The following is a 21,999-nucleotide window of genomic DNA, read 5'->3' as shown; positions in this document are numbered from 1 at the left end:
CTATACCATCTACATCTAGGGCTTCATTAAATATGTTTTCGTAGAATAAATTAATCGACAGTGGAGGCAATATGCGTCCCTGTCTAACCCAGTGGCGCACCGAGAAGGGGTTTTGGGGGTTAAACCCCCCCCCCCCAGGACCCTATTCCGACACTGTTACTTACACATTTTAAGGACTCAAAATGGAGGTAACATCATAAAAAAAATTTTGGTGACCAACCAAACCCCCCCCCCCCCAGAGGCAAATTCTAGGTGCGCTACTGGTCTAACCCCTTTACTTATTTTGATCTCATATGTTAAGACGGATTTAAAAAACGTTTTAAACAGTTTCCTTCTTTTTATGATTGTTTTTAATAAATTTTCCAAAATAAATTCTATTTTGCTGTGATATACTCTTCTGATAATCTCAGCACCTAGTGTCTTATTCTATAATTATAGTGTATAAATAGTACCTAGCGTAGTATAAGTATAGCACTATAAATTATAGTGTATATTGTACCTAGTATAAGTGTATAATTATAGTTGATTATGAATTCTCTTATTATGAATAGATTATGAATTCTGGATGTTTTCGACATAATACTAATATTTGTATGCTCCTATTAATAATGGACCGTTATTGTTTCTAGCATCACTTCCTTTACATCTTTCTCAGGCTAATGTTGAATAAAATACGAGATACGACAAGTATAATATCTTCTTTTCTTTGTCTGGAAAGGAAAGGTCCTAACGTTTCGTTCCGCAACCTGTAACCTGTTAAAAAGAAGTAGAAAAGCCGCCAAAATTTAAGTGGATGTCAAAGTCAACGCATCAAAATGACACTGGCGGGTTATAAATCTGTCATCACTCATAAGTCATAACAAATCTAAAGTAGTGAGTAGTGTGTATATTTTTAATTGTGTGTATATGTATTGAAATAAAAATGTTATATTTTTTAGAAAGTATTAATAATAGTTAGTATTATAATAATTAATAAAAAGTAAACGTTATAACTGTTTTTTTTGTAGATACAGCATTCTATCTGATTAACCAAAATGTATTTATTATTGGTAGAAAGAAATGTGATATACTGCTGGAAAAAGATTCTTCCATAAGCAAACAACATGCTAAAATTTGCATTTCAGTAAGTATAATATAAGTAGGTCGCAAAGAATTGGAAATCAATAATTATTATTGCATTGTATCATCTAGCCAGGTGAACAAATTGCTTATTTTTCTTTTATTGTAAATTCTTGCTCTTCAAAATGTCTTATTAATTATCAGTATGGATTCTCATAGAAATCAAAGAAGAGTACTGTAAATATGTTTTCTGTATTTAAAATTCTACTTCTTCACTTTCCTTTAACTCATCTAATTTTTCTTTTTTACTTTTTTATGTATTTTAAATTTTAGAATCATGAAGTGGCAATTACAGATTTGGGTTCAAAATATAAAACAACAGTTAATGGTACAGAACTGGCACCTAATGTTGAAGTGCAACTAAAAGACAAAGATACCATACATTTTGGTGGACTGGGTAGTAAATATATGTAAGTATTTTTTTTGTAGCACTGTAAGTAGCTTAGTTTTAAATTGTTCAATGTCTAAATGTTTTAATTTCTGTAACAGGTGACATCTAATTATTAATTATTAACTTTACAATATAAGCCACACAGTAAGTTTGTTAGTATGTATAATCTATATTTCATGAGATATTTAACTTTTAAATAAAAAAATATGAACCAAGTCTAGTATGCAATAGATTCAAATTATGGTCAAAAGAATGCCAAGGGCCAAAAAGTGTTTATTTTTGCCAAATTTACCTAGAAAAAGTGTTTGCAATACCTATTTTAACTTATTTTTTATTTTACAATAAATTGTTAATAAATTATCTGCCACTTGTAAAAAAGATTATTTAGGTTTTTTGTTTGAAATGATATAAAGAATCAATTACACTTGGTTTAGTCTTTTATTGGGGGGTTATTTTTTTATGCATCTTTTGGAGCTGGTTCAGTATACAATTAACCAACACTTATGCATTGACAAAGTGTAAGATCTGCCGAAAACATCGCCACTGTCTGTGTGAGTATGCAGAGGAATCCTAGGTAGCATATTTCACTTTAATTACAAGAATTCAGCCTTTCACAGACCACAACTTGCCAAATTTTGCACCTGCACCCATACAAAATTCAACTAGAGATTAAGGTAAACAACCATAAACAAGTGTTCGCTAAATGGACTCTGGGACACTCTGGGAAAAATACCTATTCTTATCAAAAAAATCATATTCAGCAATGAGACTAATTTTTGGATGAACATGTATGTCAATAAACAGAATTGTCAAATTTGGGATAATATCAATCCAGACGAGATCAAAGAGCATCCAATATATCTCAAAAAAGTTATTATTTAATGTGGATTTTGGGATGGCGAGGTCATCAGTCCATATTTCTTTGAGAAATATGTTGACCAAGCCATCACTGTTAACAGCGAGAGCTATAGATTGATGATTACCAACTTCTTTTTGTCTCAATTTAATGATCTGGACACTAACAACATCGCACCCTCAGTGCAAGACTGCAGTGACTCAAAATTTTATGAAAATGAAGTAATCATGGAATTCGATTGTAAACATGCATATCTATCCCCTGTAAAACTTTAGTAACTTTCAAATGTTTAACCAGCTAAATATTACAACAACGACAGTTTAACTATTTTGCGTTTTTTTAAATAAGTTCCGTGCAAAACTGTTGTAATTCTAATGTAACTGAGTTACAACAGTTTTGCACGGAACATTGCAATGGTTAGCAATGAAAGGTACGAAAAAAGTAAGATATTTGTTATTTTAATATCTATATCTGTGGTGTTTAATTTTAATATACAGCGTGTCTACATAATCCATTAACTGCCGAGACAATAAACAAAGATTTACGAGACCAATCTATTCATGTAAGTTTTATGTCCTTTGTGTGACATTATATTTTCCATAAAATGTGTGCGATGTCATTATTTACAGCCAAAAAGTATTTTTTCTTATAAAAGGAAAAACAGTTATCTTAAAACTTGTGTATTAACAATACTGACAGGTTAAAAATATCTATTCTCAGAAAATTTGTTCTATAAAAACTAAATCGCAAATTGTATTAAATCTTCATGTAACCTTTTGGTGCGATTGTCTTATCATATTGCCCCCCCGTAATTCCCAACTTTTACTAAGGTAGTGAATTTCAATCGTTTTGTTAATCACTGTACTCAAGGTAGCCTGATTTGCATATTTTTATTGTATTCATTTTGTTTTGAATTTAAATAAAAATATTGAAAAATTCAAATGTCCAGAAAGAAAGATTTGGTATACTTATGCCATTCGGGTATGATACTAGTAGCCCACCATAGTTTTTATAGAAATATTTTGGCCCAAGATGATATACGAGAAGAGAACAACAACTAACAGAAAATGTGTGTACACTTTTTACAATTTTCTCCATGCAAAAGTGTTGTAACTTTAAAATTCTAATACTAAATGTGTAGTGATTAACAATTTTCTCAGTGCAAAAGTGTTTTAACTTTGAAATTCCTAATTTTTTAGCATTAATATTATTTTATTTAAATTTCTATTTTTGGTTAATGTAATATAGGCTGAAAAGCATGCAAAATTATAATTAAATGTTAATTTTTCTTAAAACTTGTGTCTTATTTCACTTTATCTCGAAACTTACTTATTCTGACTTACTGCAGTCTTGCACTGAGGGTCCGACATGTCTGTTAGTTATTGCTGCATATACATGCTCACCCAGAAGTAATTTATTATTGGGTGCTCATCATAGTAGTACCTCGTACCTCTACATCTATATGTTTGACACTAAGTTTAATATATACAAACAATATACTCCGCAATGAGTATCTTACATATCGTTTAAGTAATTTACCTAATTCACTAGTTTCTAATCCACACTACAAAGTGATCCAAGAACCTGTCATTCTGGTCTTCAAGAAGATCGGTACTACACTGTTCTTTTCACTGTCTATAACCGACTATTTAAATGAAACTTTCCTTCATTATTGAATTGTTCACGGTATTGAGTTTCAGCAACCACCTCAGTGTCCCAAATTTAATTCACTGATTTGTAGTTATTTCTTTTGGTACCATATTAGGTCCGCCTAACGTTTTACAATTACATTATTGAGTTGTTCACAGTTTGCAGCTAATAATAATAGTTGTTGGGCGCTGCGTTTTCCTGCCCAGTCACGAATGTTCTTGAGCCATGGCATCTGATTCTTTCCAATTCCTCTATGGTCCTCGATTTTATCATTCATGATTAGCTGAAGAATTCTGTACCGATCTCCTTTAAGAACATGCCCTAGGTATGAAATTTTTCTTATTTTAATACAACACTGATCAAATATAGCATTTGATCTGTCCTTGACGTAATTTTAGTTTTAAGCTGTGGTTACAGAAGAATAATTTAATTTTTAGAAGCATTATGCAAGCTACTTCAATTTTGCATTTGGTCTCTTTACTTGGGTCTAGTTGATCTGTAATGTAGTATTCTAAGAAGGACTGGAAGAAAGTAATGTAGCGCGATTTTATGGATTTTCAAGTCAATTTGGATATGGATCTTAGGCAAATGGGAAGGATTTTGATGCAGGGCGATATGCATTGTAATGTGCACACATGCTGACAATATCAGTGTTTTTTAAAATATAACTATATAATAATTATGTATATTGATTTTAGCTTTAGAAAAATGAACCTTGTTACTACAGCTACCCAGCAACCTACCACTCAAAAAGAAGCCTTAAAAAAGTATTTAAGTCATATTCAGGGTAAATATGTAGATAACTGGAATGCGGAATGCACACATCTTACTGTAGAAAAAATAAGCCTAACTATCAAGGTAAGCAATGCAGTTTCTTTATTAATCTTCTCTTTTTGTAGAATATTTACTATATTTCGCGGTATAAGATGATATAAGAGAAGAAGGTATTACAGCTAAAATATAAGATATTATTCTTCAATTGTATGTTACATACTCTGTTCTTAAAGCTATGCAGTAAATTATATACTAACATCTTACTAATGTGTAGTGTATTAATTCTTCACTTAGGCAGATTTAAAAATGCTGTACTATTATTTGGCTAAGATCATAACTACACTTCGCCCAATTTAAGCCTGTCAAGTACACAGAAGAAATAAAACTATCATTGCCGAAAACTCTTTAAAGAACCCGATAAAGACACTTGCTGCAAAATATAATCAGTGGCATAAATTTTGTGAACGGAAAATTTGATAATTAAATTTTTTAACGTAGAGTGTGTTGTTTGATCCGACACCCTGTTAGGGTAAAAGGAAGGGGAGAAAGAAAGAGTGAGTTGTTTGTTGATTTAAACAATTTAACTAAGTATAGTCTTAGTTAGACTAATGGATAAAGTAATCCGCACTCACAAATTTAATCACACATGCACATTTATATTTTTCTTGTTTCACTCGTTAAATGCTCAAAACAGCTTCTAGATTATAGATTGCAGTTAAATGGGTTGTTTTGCGTCATAGATCATTCCACTCTATTACTTTAAAGATTGTTTGTGTACATTCTACATCTATGTTAGTGGCTTTCAGATACAATTTGTTCTTAAGCCTCATTTGGATCAAGCGTGACTTAAACAGTTACTTAAACCACGAGAAACTAGGGAATTAATCATTTTCATGACATGCTGGATAGAACCGGCAAATAAAGAATAATGACACCTGAATATTACCTGGTACCAGCTGTAATAATAAATAGGTTGGTGATAGGATGAGGTGCCTTTCGGTCCTTAGTTAAATAAACATTTAATAAAATGTATTTAAATTCACTATATTATTTTATTTGTTTGTATCCTAACCTAACGTAACTCAACTTATATGTAAACAATAACATGCTATCGACATACGCTAACATTGCGAAACAATATTCTACTTATGATTAATGCCATTTAATGCTTATTATTTTGTACTGGTATATACAGTGCATAAACCTTTCAGCTGGGCATAGGTAATATACATTGAGGAAAGTGTGGCAACTGCGCTTTCTCGAGCCTATGCCAATATCCCACGACACTAAGCGAAAGCCTACAATTGCTCTGACAATAAATTAAAAAATGTGACTAATAAATGTAATACGATATTCGAATTGTACGAGGTGTAAGTTAAATACGCCGTTTACTAATAAGAAAAGCAAAATAATATCGGTTCACAACATTTTGATAGCTCTCCTTACATTTTAATGGGTAATATGCGGTTTTTTTCAATGAGCCAGCCGTAACAACAGACGAATTCACGATACGTTTTAGCAAATGAATATTTGGTCAGCACAATTTATGCGAATTCTTTATTATTATTTACTCTTTATTAGTGGCGTGTCATAAAGGTATCTTAAAAGTCATGTATTGAAATTTGAATTTATTTGAGAGATTTTTATTTATTTTATAAAATGAAAATAGGTAGAACGTTTTTTTTTTCATAATTTCATTAAATAATAATTAATTGCCAAATAACAAATATAACGATTGTTAGTAAAAACGTTTTTATTTCTAACTATTTATATTCTGTTTTTGTTTTAAGCGCAAACATTTGGATGGGAGGTGGAGTGAGTAACACTAAGACGCAAACCCCTATCGTTTGTAGTACTTCTTATCCATAGATATTACGATACACCATCGTATTCTGGGTCAAGTAGCAGACTATTTAGTCTTTATACTGTTACGTAATTATTTTTGTTTTCTGGTCAGGATTTGAACAATCAATTCACTAAATCATTCACAGTGAAGTCTCGGCCTCTTGGCTATCTGACCCACGATTTTATTCTAGTCGTAAATAAGCCTTTTATGTATTTTTAAAAGATTAATAAATAGTTAAATAGATAATCCTACAATAAAAATTAATTTGTATTCTGTGATTTAAAATTATCGTTATCATACCTAGCATATTTAGCACAAATAAAGTAAATCCATTATTAACCGTCTTGGATAAAAAATATATTACAACAATAAAAATATTTATATTAAACATTAAAATTTTTACTTACCGGTTGGTTTATAAATCATCAGAATCCTGAGAATTCATTGAGTGTTCTGATTCGTTGGCGCCGATCATTACTATTACAGGTTTAGTTTTAACATTTTCCATTATCCCATTCAGCTTCCACATTTTCTCTTCTATTTTCAATACATGGTCAATAGCATTCTTTCAATGTATAGTATACATGCAATCTATACTGGTTTGTAATAGGCGCTGAATATCGCCAATTTTACATGTTACGTTCTCTCAGGCAACATATCCCTTCATTTGATCCCAAATTAATTCAATTGGGTTCAACTTACAATGGTAAGTTGGAATTCTCAAAACAGTAATACCACGAAGTCTAGCCATTAAATCAACAACATATTGACGATATCTCCTACGATGCTCCTTAATTATTGACATTAGTTCTGCTTTGACTGTGTCCTCTGCAAATGAAATATATTTTTCTCGTAGCCAGCTCTGGATTTCTCTCATTCATCGTTGGAATGCGTTTAACAAGGCGGCTGTGATGAGATGCATTATCCAATCCTATGACAGAGTTACTGTCGGCACGCTAGAGAATGTTCACGAACTACTTCTCGAATCATATGGCGTTCATGTCTTCATGATAGTCCCCAGTTTTCTTCGATATAAAAACAAGAACACCATTTTGCAGAAAACCAGTCTTCTTCTTCTTCAAGTGCCCTGTCCGTTGCGAACGTTGGCTATTAACATGGCAATTCTGATCTTATTTGCGGCGCTTCTGAATAGTTCGACCGATTTGAGCCCGAACCACTTCCTCAGATTTTGGAGCCACGAGTGTCTTCTCCTGCCTGGCCCTCGCTTACTGTCTATTTTTCCCTGGACAATCAATTGCAGTAGACGGTACTTATCGTGTCTCAATATGTGGCCTAGATATTCAAGCTTTCTTTGTTTAATTGTATTCACGATTTCTTTCTCCTTTCCGATTCTTTGGATTACCTCTGTGTTGGTGACATGTTCGGTCCAGGATATACGAAGAATGCGTCGGTACACCCACATTTCGAATGCTTCTAGTTTTCTCGTGAGCGTCTCCGTCAGCGTCCAGGCCTCCACACCATACAGTAAGATCGGAAAAATGTAGCATTTAACTAGTCGTAGTTTTAGGGGAAGAGACAAATCCCTGCTTATGAGGAGCTTTTTCATATTGCTAAATGCTGCTCTAGCTCGTTCTATTCTCGCCTTAATTTCTGTGGCCTGTTCCCATTTTGCATTTACGTTGGTGCCAAGGTACACATAAGATTCTACATGGTCAATTAGTATGTTACTTATCCGTAACTGTCGAGCAGGCTGTTGCTTCCTGCTTATCAGCATCCACTTTGTCTTCTTGAAGTTGAGGCTCAGGCCGTATTCCTCACTAACTAAATAAACTCTTTCCATTACCTGCTGTAATTCGTCTATGGTACTGGCAAGGATCACCGTGTCGTCGGCATATCTTATATTGTTTGTTAACTCGCCGTTTATTTTTATGCCCTCATTTGCATTTTCCATACATTTATTAAATATTTCTTCGGAATAAATATTGAATAGACCAGTAGAAAACCAGTATCTTTGCCAATATGAGCGACAGGTAGACGCGGGCCCTTTCCTGACGGCGCTCGCAATCTTGTCAATTAACCTTCAACAAAGGCTTGTTGTGCATGGACGATATTTCCTAATTGAGCGTAGATAATTACGTCGCCATGATATAATTTCCTCCTTATCTGTTAGCATGGAATTCCGGCATCGTTTTGTATATCGAAAGTTAAGATCTTGTAATGCTTTTCATAATAATTCACGTAGATTTGAGAGTTGTAGCCCTATTTTCAAAGAAAAATGAATGTACAGTTCTGCCGAGGATTTTTTGGGCTTTATCGAACTTAACAGGTTTTCGTGAGCACTGAGTTGCAGCTGGAGGTTTAACACCATTTGTTAGTTTTTTCTCACGCACAATACTTTTAACTGTTGCCACTGATACTCATTTTAAAAAAGAATAGCGACTAACAGCTTCCGTTGAAGGTAGTGTTTTTTAGTCGATCATATACCTTCTAGATAATTTGTTTTCTCTCTTGTAAGACGTATCTATGACGTTGATGTCATGAACTTATACCACTGGTTATATCTATTTTTATTCTACGAAAAACTGATGAAATATACGGGATATCGTGTTACTTTAACCTAATATTTTGTCTTACTTTAAAATAAAAATAAAAAACTAATTACGAATAAGTACGAAAACTATTACTATTAAGACAAAGCAATCGAACACAAATTTAACAGCTGATACTATAAAAACACCGATAAAAACTAATTGCAAAAACTGTTCGCATATTTTGAATAACATTTTTGCCGATTGATTGATCATTTACCGGTTATACAATTCACACTAAGATATTATCCACACCATTTCATTCCCAATAATCGACAAAAATGTAATACAACAAGTATGAATTTCATAGTAGTACTATCTTCGCCGTCGCAGCACATATTTACGTGTCGATGACAGTTTTTAGATAACATGAATCATTTTTCAATGATATGTGTGTATTTAAGAAATTCATTTGGTAAAAGCTTTAATCGTACGATGTCACGTACCTATATTCCCATAATAGCAAGGCAAGGTCGGGTAATTACTAAATTCACAGAACGGCAAAGGCACCAACAGAGATGTAATGATAGAATTATTTTATAATAAAATAATTCAAAATTCTAAAAACAATAATGAAATAACCACGCCACTGGAATTGTATGATTTTCCAACAGGTTGCCTTGACCACAGCAGTGGCCTTAAGAAAGCGCAGTTGCCACAATTACTTTAATGTTAGTGCCTATGTCCAGATGAAAGATTCATGTACTGTATAGTTTAATTATAGTCAACAGTCGTGATTTTATAATGTCAGTAGGTTAGTTTGATAGGCACACTATATGTTCCGCCCTAGATTGGGACTCATCAGATGATGATAGATCGACGACAAAACATAGAGATAGTAAGTCGATTACACAAATTTGTTTCTGGGTCATAAAGGTATTTATCATTTGATTGGTGTAGAATCAAGATCAGTTGAAATTGATTTATTTGTTAAAATACAAAAACTATAATTTACCATAGTCAGAAAATCCTCCTTGCCCTCCTAGTATTTATAAGTACTTTTTATAAACAGTTTATAAACAATTCATATAAAACAAAGTATAATCATTATCATTTAGTATCATCCACCTCCAGTCAATATTTGTTTTTTAATAATAATTTTAGATTTATAAATAGATAAATTATTCTTCTTGTAGTGCCTATCCTTTATGGATTTAGGATACTAACAAGGCTATTCTGACTTTATTTACCAATACCTTAAACAGTTCGGAAGTTAAGTTAAACCATTTTCGTAGTTAGTGCAACGAAAATATCCTTCCTCTTCCTAGACCTTTCCTTACGTGCCATGTAGTATGGTTTCAGGCATCTTTCCCCATTCTTTGTAGAACTGCTTTACTGGTAACTGGGTTCATATAAGATTCTGGGTTCTATAGAGTTCTAAGAGGGTTTTCTAATATTATTTATTTTTTAGGTATTACATGCTCTGTTAGAAGATAAACCAACCGTGGAGCCAGGTTTTTGGAAGGAATTCGCAGAAAATGTATCTAAAAATCTTCGTCCGCCTGACATTAGTGCTTATAATGACCCACCATTAGTTGAAGGATTACTTAATAAGGTTGAATTCAAAAACGGCATTGATAGAAAGAATCTGTTTAAAGATAAAATATTTTTGTTCACGTTAGAACAGGAAAGAAAGCAGGTAGAAGAGTTAATATCAAAAGCAGGTTTGTGCTGGTTTTAATTCTGTTAATTGTTTTAATAGATTGTTGTTGCTCCATTATTTAAATTGTTTGCCTCACCCTGTATGTAGATTTCACATCGTTTTAGTAGCTTAATTACTATACTTTATTAACTTGATTCAAATATGTATGTTTATTTTCGATACTGTTCCATTTAAAAAAAATGCACCATAAATTTTTACTTCTTTTTTATCACGGCATTGATGTTCAATGTTCCCAAATACTTTAGATTACTTAAAAACTGCACACTTGCCATTATCGTATTTATGTTTATTGAACTTTTTTCGATATAGGAGGATCTTGTGTGGCATGGGAAAATAACTGCGAAGAGTTCAAGAGAATAGCAGCCTCATCAAAAGAATTTCTCGTTATGCAGAGTCGTAAAGATGTTGATGACAAGTCATATAAAGATATTATCAAACTTTTGTCGAAACAAAACAAACGTACTATTCCAATCCAAGAAATCGCTATGGCTATTATCCGTGGATCGTGCGAAAAGGATTGCAATCCAGAATTTAATAGAGTCCAAGAGGTGTTCGCTAGGACCACCAATAAGGAACCCAGTCAGCATAAGCTACTAGCTAAAAATACCCAAACGCAAAATTCTATCGCTGAACCGATTATATCTAAGGTTATTGCTGAGACTTTGGATCCAGATCAGTTAGAAGCACCGCCAATTCAAAAGAAGGTTGTTCAAGTTCAAGAAAAATATGTCGAGACTGAAAAACGAGATATTCGCACAGAAACAGATAATGATACTGTGAAGAGACTTGCTGCAGACCCAGTTGAGAATAATCCATTTAAGAAAATAAAGTTAGAAAATAGGGAAAACACTAAAAGGTATTTAAATACAATTTTAAGCTTTAAACAAATATTGTTCTTTTATTAAAAATGTATATCTTTCTTTTTAAGTACATTCGTATACGTTTTTAGTTTCTTAAAGTCCGACAGTCTTAAAGTCTTAGTTAATAAAATTAAACTAGATTTGGTTGTATGAAATCGTCTATGCTCATCTGCTTGCTTATATTTATTGTAACTGATCCACGAGAGCTTATCTTTCACCATACAACTCATTTATCGGCCGACTCGACTCACTTGCGAATTATAACTCAAAGCAGCAGATCTATTTTAGATATTATACTAAAGAGTTTGAAAATTTTCTCTATCTGACGTGTGACTTCAGCCATAAACCTATTAAACTTCTCCCTTTGAAGTGAGTCGATTATAAATTATCAGTATACAATATTAATAGAGCCGGTTCTTAACTGTAAAGAAATAATCAGTACACACTGTTTATCTAAGGGATTATATAAGTTGTCGTGTATAGATCGGTTACATAATATATATTCTCTTGTATAGTGTCACTAGTAATTTTACCCGTCGGGGGATCCAATCAATTGTCATCTAAAGGCACTCATTAAATTTTTAAAATAATAAACGTCGCGGGGACGCGAGTGAGGACCATGGGGGGCTTGGGTATATTATTTGAATCAATTATATTTAAGTTTGCTCCCTCCCACAGGCCCTCAATAGTCTTTACCACATCAGTCACCCATTGTTTTGTACAGTTCACCCACAGGGTCCCTTCGCTAAACGATCTTTTTTGGAACTGCAGAAGTTCATTTTGACCTCCGATAGGAGCCTCATCAAGTGCTTGCTCCAGTTTGTTAATGATCAAATTTGCTTAAGCCCGATCTAGTTGAGTATCAGGATGGTGTCTGTGTACTACCACCATTCTGAATACTTTTGTCACGGTGCTTTATGACCTAGTCGGCTCGTCAGAGTCCCTTGGTTTCTTAGCAACTCTGTTACGAGGGGGGTGATGGTATTGTCCCGAAGTCTCTTTTTATCCTCGGGTGTTGCTAATTTGGTTTTCTTGGGATTTGGGTTTCTTTTTTTCTCATATTCCTTTGTTGAGCTCTAGTGAGGCATTATTTGAAATTATTATTATTTAAAAATAATTCGAAATTATACCTCATAATTTCGAATTTTCAAATTGTAAAAAATAATTCTTTGGTGTATGTGGTAAAAAGCAGTTCTAGCGTACTAACAAGATCAGAAATTGTTTTTGAGCTTTCTCTCCCGGTGATCGACTTTTAATTAATTTTGTTTATAGTTTATAAGAAGGGAGTTTTAATTATATTATTTGTAGATTTGTACATATTTAAATTAAAAATTTGAATCATAATATTTTTTCTAAAAAGATTCATTTATTAAAATTTAAAATAATATTTTATTTTCTTCAAAAATTTTTATAAAACGCAAAAATTTAATGCTATTCTACGACCACGCGGCATGTAGATATAAAAATATCTAAGGTTGCATTTGTTGCCCCACTCTTTCTTGTTTTAGAAGCAGTAATAGCGCTGACAGGACCGCTCCCTAGTGGTACAAATAAGGAACTAAAATCATGATCAACTTTTGGTTGATTTGTGTATAACCCTTGCCGAAGCTACAAAATGACAGTGAAAGATTTTTCTGTATGCGTCTATATTCTTTGATTATTGACTTAATAGATTGAAATGTCAGTTGGCAGTTCAGGCTTCTTTCCTAAGTGGCGCTAGGAGTTATTGTCCCGGACAAACTGCGTTTTCGCCTGACGTATCATCTTATTCTTTTATTAGATTAGATAAGGTTTTACTATGTTATAACTTATAAATAACAAATGTTATTTACAAAAAGGATTGGGTAGGCCTATGTCCAAAGATGGACCGAAGAAGGCTAATTAGATAGATAGATAGAAAATCATAGATATCGGAAATCTGTTTAATTTAAATATGATTTTTTACTAATTCATCGTTTTTCTCAATTTTATCTGCCATGTTAATTCCTGTAGTAAAGAGTACATGAAAAATAAATCAGCAGTATAATCAGGCCTTTGTCGTTTTGAGATACTTGGTACTTCCTCCTCCTTGAGTTACTTCTTCATTATTCTTAATAGTCTTTGGTATCTTCTACAGCCACATCAGTGTTTTTAGGTTGCATAATACATCTTCGTCCTATTGTTAATTTGACACGAGATATTTTTACTATTCTCTTTTGCACCCTTTTATTAATATATTATTTATTCTATTCTCTTTTGTTATACTTATGTAGTAACCGGATCCATTTCGTACTGCTTTCTAATTTTTTTTACCTTTCTTACTAACATATAAAGTTTTGCCGGTTATTCGTAGTATTTTCACTTTTGTCATTTTCAATATTTATTTTGTTTTACTTTAGGCCTTTTTGCTGGACAGTACTTCATAATAAGTCGTGTGTTATCTTATACATTTTAGTTTAATTTATTCATATTATATCGACTATTAAGAAGTAGCCATACATTTTGGTTTTTTTTAGTTGCTATTACCATATTAAGACATTGTTCAAAGCCTGTGAGATCATAGTATCTTCATGTTTGCATTACCCATGTTATTTTCTTTTCCTTTACGCACTTCTATTATTATCTCTTTCATGATGATATAAATCAAAAGAAAAAGTTTGGGATATTCTACTAAACCGTGTTCGTTGTTGGCCAATTTGAAAAATGAAATGAAAACAAATTAAAAAATTAGAGATTTCATGATCAATGATAGATCGTATGTTGAGTGTATATACTAGTAATAAAAACGTATTTCTCTTTTAGCTCAAATGGTAAAGATAATGCCGAATTTTCTAAAGACAAAACCAGCGGATTCTTTTCTAAGGTTAGTATAGTTCTATAATTTTTTTCCCATCTCTAATACATCCTGCAGATAAGCTGATAGACTTTATAATACATACAAGATGTATGTATTTTTAATTTCGCACTATTTCTACTCCAAGTTGCAAGGTCCAAGGTGTCACAGGTGTTAATGCATTAATCATTTATTTGTGGCTGTTATGCGGCATTATATACAACACTCAAACAGTTTCAAAACAAATCCAACATAACTGATCTCGGATAATCATGAAAGCCATTTTTCTCCATTGAGACACTAAATTTACCAAAAAAACAACAGAGTTACCATGTTTACCTTAGCTCCACATTGTTCCAACAAATTGCAGCCACTCAATATTGCTGTTTATGCCCCATTTAAAATATTCTGTAACAGTGTTATGGACTCATGGATGATGAGAAATCCAGGAATACCAGTAACAATTTTTCAAATCGCGGAATGTGGGGAATATGCATTTGATAAATCTATGATCTCCAGTAACATAAAGGCAGATTTCAAAAAATGCGGAACAGTGCATTTCAATCAATACGTACGTCTTTGATGAAAGTGTTTGTTTAGTAACGTAACCGATAGGAATGAAATATTAGAGGAGGGTTTACAAATCGTAAAGAATATTAGCCAAGCTACAGCAAAAATTTGACAAATAAAGAGCCGGGTTTTCATCACAATGAAGAAATTGTCGAAATCAACGAGAAACTTCAGGTTATCAGAAGTCCAGAACAATTTTTTGGTTATCCTAAAGCAGAACCCCGAAAAAATCTCAAAATGAGAAGAAAAGGCCGAAGAAAAATTATAACTGATACGTCCGAGAAGTTAGAAATCGAGTAAAATTATCATGGGAAAAAAAGGAAGTTATTGATCTCTCTAAAAGCTCCAAGAAAAAAAATTAACAGAGTACTTCAACCGTTGCACTATCATCACCCAGTGACACTGACACTGATTCATTTGTGTCTCATTTCTAAGATGCCGAATCATTCACAGATTTTGAGTTGGGTCGTTATCAGGGTTTGCCTGAGACTAATTCTTATTTGCTGGTGGAATTGCGTGATAAAAATTCCCGAAAGAAAGTTACATACTCTTTGTATGCAAATTTTTTCAATGCGCTGCGATTATAAATGTAGGAGATAATAACTTCAAAAAAATTGTCTCATCTGTCAAAATTTTTGAAAAAAGACGAATATCTCAAAAACTACAAAGTTTTGATCTATGGTACCTTATAAATTTTTGTCTGGAATTTTAAACAAAATCTAAAAATGTAATAATATACAGGGTATTCCATTTAAAATAATAAAGTTGTTGTTTACTTCCGTTATAATCGAAAATGGCATGACCATCAAAATATTTTCTTTAAGTTCGTCATAACTTGAAATCCTCAAAAACTAATTCTTAATAAATATCGTGTAAATAGTTTCCGATATATAGATAGTCTAAACTCATCGTAAAACTATAAATAATAAAAAATATAAATATGCGCGTTTGTATGAAGGCAATATAATTAACACATATTTTCTGTCTATACGTTTGCCTTCGAATCTGCAACACACACACACACACACACACACACACACACACACACACACGGACACACACACACACTATAAATTGCAAATACAGTAAAACCTCCGTTAACCAAAATAATTGGGGGGGAGGCCGTTTCGGATAACAAGAATTTCGGTTAAAAATAACATTGTTTTTTATAATATTCTTATCAAAGTATTGCTATTAAAAAATACTATGAGTTGATTTCGTAATGTTTTCTAATAAGTAAATCCAAAAAAGTAATAAAATTAAGGAAAATGAACAAGTTTAACATGCTTTTTTAAAGAAATCTGCTATTTTTTGCGTTTTCGTTTGACAACGATGTTTCTCTCTCCTTCCATCGTTAATTTGCAGAACGTCATGAGTTCGCCTCATTCGATTGTTGGACGAAACGTAAAGCAATCTGAAAAGGACAAAACTTTATGTAATGACAACAAAAATTAAGAATCTAGTCGTGTCCCTAACTAATTAGGCCTACTGTATAAAATTCTTTCCTCTAAAGCATTGAAAATCTCGTCGACGGTCTTGTGCTGCCTGTTGCCTCTTGGGTCGTCATCTGATATACTCAGGTTGTCTTGATAAAGAACCATATCAATGATGTCCTGGTCGATGAATTCACGTTCTGAGTTATCAGCTGCTAACCAGTCACGTATCTCTTCTTAGTTAATTTCGTCATGTCCCGGCAAATTTTTAATGAAAGGTTTAATTTCTTCTGTCGTTTTCTTACCATTTTCTTCTTCAGGATCATCAATCAAAATCTTATCAAAAAGTTTGTTCCAGCATTTTTCCAAAGTTGAAGATTTGATCTTGGCCCACGACTCAGCTCACCAATAAAAATGTTTTATTGTTAAAGATTTGAGAATTTCGGGAACACTTTTGGATTAATTCGTCTCCTGTAATAACAGATGTCTTAAGAATGCTTCTCTATAATGTATCTTGAATGTCTCTATGACTCCCTGGTCTAACGGCTGGATTAAGCTTGTGACATTCGGTGGCAAAAATCTGACAATTGTCACCATTTTGTAGATTTTGAGGGTGAGGGCGCATTGTCAACAAGCAACAATGCTTTGATGAGGTTTTTTGATTTTAAAAAGGATTTTACACTTGAGACGAATTCATTTTCAAACCATTCTAAAAATAAAGTTGTCGACATCCATGAAATTTTTTGGCTTCTATACCTTAAAATGCCTTTTCGGAAACATCTTTTAGAGCTCTTGGTTTTTGTGATTTCCCAACACACATAAACATCAATTGGTGAGTGAAATTAATGGAATTGTTTACGTTTTGCGACAAACATTTACTTTTTATTGACGAAATTATTGAAACTGTCAGCCGTTTCGGTTAAACGATGTTTCGGTTAAAAAGGTTTCGGTTAAGGGAGGTTTTACTGTAGTAACTAATCAATATAATAAGTATGATATATTCGAGAGACATAGCCGAAAACAGAAGAAACCTTTTTTCAACTAGGTATTTTAAATTATTTCCTAATTTTAGAAACCAACGAGAGAAAAAAGAAAAACTAGAGAAGACAGTGATTCTGAAGATTCACCACCAGAAAAAGTCACAAAACCAAATCCGTTTAGTAACTTGGCGCTAACAAAAAAAAGTAACATTGAAGATAACCCGTTTTTATCTTCGAAACAGCAAACAGGGACGTCTAAATTATCGTCCGATAATCCATTACTTAGTATATTTAATAAACCAGTCAATAACACAGATATGTTATCATGTACCAAAGACGAACCTCGAGAACCAGAAGATTATCGACATATAACTAAAGTATCCGATGACGGTTCCGTATGGTACTCAAAGAACAGTTCATTTCATATAAAGAAAGAAGAAAAAAATGAATACAATGCAGAACTACAAGAGTTCGTTAATTTGTTTAAGAATAAGATAGTTTTAGATGTTTTGTCTGACCTTTCGATAAGACCGAATAGTTTTCGTGATGAAGTTGATTCTAGGGTCCAAACCAATGGTAAAAACTTTAAAAAGTTTAAAAAGGTAAGTCTTTTTAATAATATAAGCTTAATAAACTTGCTATCATTGTTTAGAAGAGTTATTTAATCTGAATATGAGGAATTTGCTCACCTAGATCTCTTATTATAGTAGAACTGAAAATATTTAAGCATTAGAGCAAAATATTCCCACTTTCTAATGAAAATGTTGTGGCTTAAGTCTAATAAAGTTACTGTTACTATGTTTAGGGCAGAAGTCAACTGCTTCGTATAATATGTGCCTCAATAATATATCTTATATGATTAAAGTCACCTTCTTTGTGTTTTCTCAATGATTAAAGCAGTTCAGGCAGTCCTTTTCCTTCCATGTAGTTTATTTTATCTAGAGGCTTTATATTAGGTAAATCTTCGTATTTATCATATACTTCCTGATAACATACTCTGGATTTCTTTACATTAGCGTTTCATCCTCTACCTCACTGAATCTGAATTCTGTCACATCTACTGCCTTCAATGTTTTCAGGCGACTTTCCATTTACAACAAGGCCAACATGGCCAACAAGTATTGTTGTATTCCCATTGAACAAATAGTTCTGTTAAAATGCGCAAGTAGTTATGATTACTTAGAAATATTTTTGATTTTTCTCATTATTTGTAATAACTCTTCCCAATGTTCCGATCTTTTGCGATATACTTCTATTTTGATTTCTTCCAGCATTAGCTGTTACTAACTCCTCAAAAATGCCCCAGTATCTTAAAAGGAGTATTTGCATATCTTTTGGCTAATTCGATAGCAATTTCGTGTCCCACCACTCATTTTTCCTTACTCTCTTCTATTGTGATGGTTTTAACGTTGAATTTCCTTTTCTTTGTAAATCCTGCCAAGGTGATTTAGCCAAAGTTTTGTGCAATGTGTTTGTAAAAATCAGTCCTCTCTTAATTATTTCACAGAGGATGTTTTCGAACTTATCCTTCTCTGTTATGACGGCGTCATTGACGTACCCTTGGTAGGATACCCCGAAGTTTCTTACTTCGGAGACATACTACTAGACTACGCATGAGTGGAGATGTAATCTCCCTTATGGACAGTATCTAATCATTGAGATAGAGAAGGTGTATTGCCCTATTTCCATTTCTATCACTCATGTAAGATGTAGCTGTCATCCACTTGGATGTTATACTGTCTACCCCTCTTTTATTGAATTATTTTATAACTGTTTCACGTAGACTGTTGCACCCTCCGTATGGAGAAGGCACACACTATTATTTCTTTTTTGCACAAAGGATCCTGCATTTTATTCGATGTTCTAAACAGGTGACAGATTTTTCTTGGCTAAAAGTTTCTAAAAGATTGGCTAAAAGAAGGAACATACCTACGATGATAAAACCTTGAAAAACGTTATCACATATATAGACCATAATTTGTCAACATAAAGTAGTTTTTTTTTCGATTTTTTCCAAACAGTTTGGTCAAAGTTTATAAAGTACCACTAGCAAAGTTATTAAGGCAGGTGTAATACCACGAGTAACACACATGGTATTTTGATTTGAAAAACAGTCGATTTCTTTCATGAGTTATCCGTATAGAATTCATCATTTCTGTAGCCATCATTTGTTTAATGCTCTCCGCGGGAGTGCTTCCTGTTTTCTGTATAATTAGCCAAGCCTCTAACCATAAAAATATTTGGAGCTTTTTATCCATATGCTTTTCTTCCTCCTACACTCTTTCTTCGCGTGTGTTCTTTAATGTGCCCTATATAATATATGTAAAGCCTGTTTGTAATCAGTCAGAGGCTCTCTTTAAGTCAATAAGGTTTGCTATAGGTTTCCTTTCCAAGGCATAATATATCTAAAATGACCAGGAACTGAATGTTGGGCAGTTGAATTGAAAGAGAAAAAAAGAATGCACGTAGCGGAAATGAGAATGCTTAAATGGATGAGTGGAATATTTTGCCCGAAAGTTTTAGTTATAACCTTGTTTCTATATTGTGCCATTAAGGCATCCTCTTCACATTTTAAGTATATTCGACTATTCAAGCATCGAGCAATACCTGTTCATAAAAGTTATGTCTGACGGGTGAAATGTTTCGGGAAAATTAGGGGGAAAACAGGCACCGCTTAGCGGATCCTTGAGGTAACTTAGATGCTTCCCGGTACTCCTTATCGAAGCATAACATAATAAGACAGCTGACTAAAATAAGAATAATAAAATCAAGAATTATTGGACAAGCGTATCAATTTGGCTTTAGAGAAGATCACTCCACCACAACGGCATTAACAGAAATCCATTGTCATTCACCGCTCCATATATTCACCTTTGTACTTTTCTTTTGAAACATTCTAACATGTTTTCATTACTTTTGTTTAGAGTCCAGGTCTCTAAACCATATTTTAGGAGTGGGAGGTAAAGTACTGCTAAAAATGCTGAATGATGAATGAAGCATGGAGAATATCTGACAGCCAATTAATTTCCTACACACTTTTAGTTAAAGCATACTCACTGTTTGGGCTTCCCGATTTCAACGCAGAAATGGGGAAAGAAGAAAACCAGAATGAAATTTTAATAGGACCCTATGGATTAGGAGAAAGAAAGCTTTCATCCAAAACGGTTACAGCGAAAATCACATCAATAGGAGCATCCACAGACATCAATCTCTCTCTCAATCTCAACCCAAAGACCCTCATCATACGAAAGCTTTTCTTCCTTACATCAAAGGTGTCACTGACAAAATCGACAATATTCTTAAATCAATAGGAATAAAGACAATATTTACCCCTCAACAAAAACTTTCATCTCTTGTCCAATCCATGAAAGACAACACGGAGTCTATGAAATTTATTGTGCAGACTGCCCCCGATCTTATATAGGCCCAAACAAATCGTAAAATCCAAAATATGATTTATGAACATTCCATTTCTGTTCGCAATTCCGACTCAATTTCAGCTCTAGGTCAACACCATCTTCATACAGGTCACAAAATTGATTTTGAGAACTCCAGAACCATAGCCCCCATCCGCTTCTATAAATCAAGAATTATCCGAGAAGCCATAGAAATTGAAAAAAGGCCAAATTATCTCAATAAAAAAGATGATGGCATCCGGTTACCTTCGACATATAGACCTCTCATAAAGAAAATATGATTTTCGACATGGACACCTCTCATAAATATCGTCCGCTGCACCCGCCTATCAAAATCCTACTGTCAGAAATGATCTTTATCACAAATAATAATAGTTTTATTTTTAGAATATAATCAAAGCAAAATGAAGTAATTAAACATAAATACAAGATAATAATGAAAATGTAAATGATGAATAAATTCTATATTATATTTAACAAAAATTACTAAAATCATTAAACAAAATTTTTAAAGAAAAAAATAAGATTTTTAAATTGTAAAAAACTTAAATGTGTGGTGTTATTATAGAAGAATATTAACGATTCAGTGATAAGCAGACATAAAATTTCATTAACCCACGTATAGTCATAACGTGCGATAAGAAGTAGTGACTTCTGTCGACATTCTTCAAGTGTCACGCGCCGTTTTTTTTTAGCTGCTTATAACAAAAAGAGCTTTCGATTCGTTATTTATTATTATATTTTATTCAGTATTATATTTTATATATCATTTTTAGATAAAGCCTTTACATCCTCAAATTACCATCATAGGTAACGAGTTTTTCAACAATTCGCAATTTGGAGATACAACAGGAATACATGATTCCAGGAGACGCATAATTTACGACTCAGATGACGAACAACCTTCAAAATTTAAACAGAGAAAAACATTAAAGTCTTTTTTGATATAAGTGAAAATTGTTGTATTTGTTATTATTAATAAATGTTTTTTTAACTTCTTTAGACATAAATCTAGCGTATAAAACAAGACGTTGGTTGAACAATATACCTTTGAATGAACTTACGAGGAGGCAAGATTTA

At 32.8% G+C, this 21,999-nt stretch overlaps 1 protein-coding gene across 1 annotated transcript; it reads left to right on the top strand.

Moving 5' to 3' along the window:
• Positions 1 to 846: 846 nt before the first annotated feature.
• On the top strand, positions 847 to 21,929 carry LOC140434481 (uncharacterized). The gene is made up of 9 exons (XM_072522783.1): positions 847 to 953; positions 1,008 to 1,123; positions 1,393 to 1,529; positions 4,715 to 4,874; positions 10,597 to 10,849; positions 11,158 to 11,704; positions 14,490 to 14,550; positions 17,596 to 18,105; positions 21,696 to 21,929. The coding sequence occupies exons 1-9, from the start codon at positions 923 to 925 to the stop codon at positions 21,867 to 21,869; spliced, it is 1,989 nt and encodes a 662-aa protein (XP_072378884.1). The 5' UTR covers positions 847 to 922; the 3' UTR covers positions 21,870 to 21,929.
• Positions 21,930 to 21,999: the final 70 nt, after the last annotated feature.

Source organism: Diabrotica undecimpunctata, chromosome 2, assembly GCF_040954645.1.
Source record: "Diabrotica undecimpunctata isolate CICGRU chromosome 2, icDiaUnde3, whole genome shotgun sequence".
NCBI lineage: Eukaryota > Metazoa > Arthropoda > Insecta > Coleoptera > Chrysomelidae > Diabrotica > Diabrotica undecimpunctata.
The sequence above is the reverse complement of the archived record's forward strand: the minus strand, read 5'-3'. Positions and strand labels throughout refer to the sequence as shown.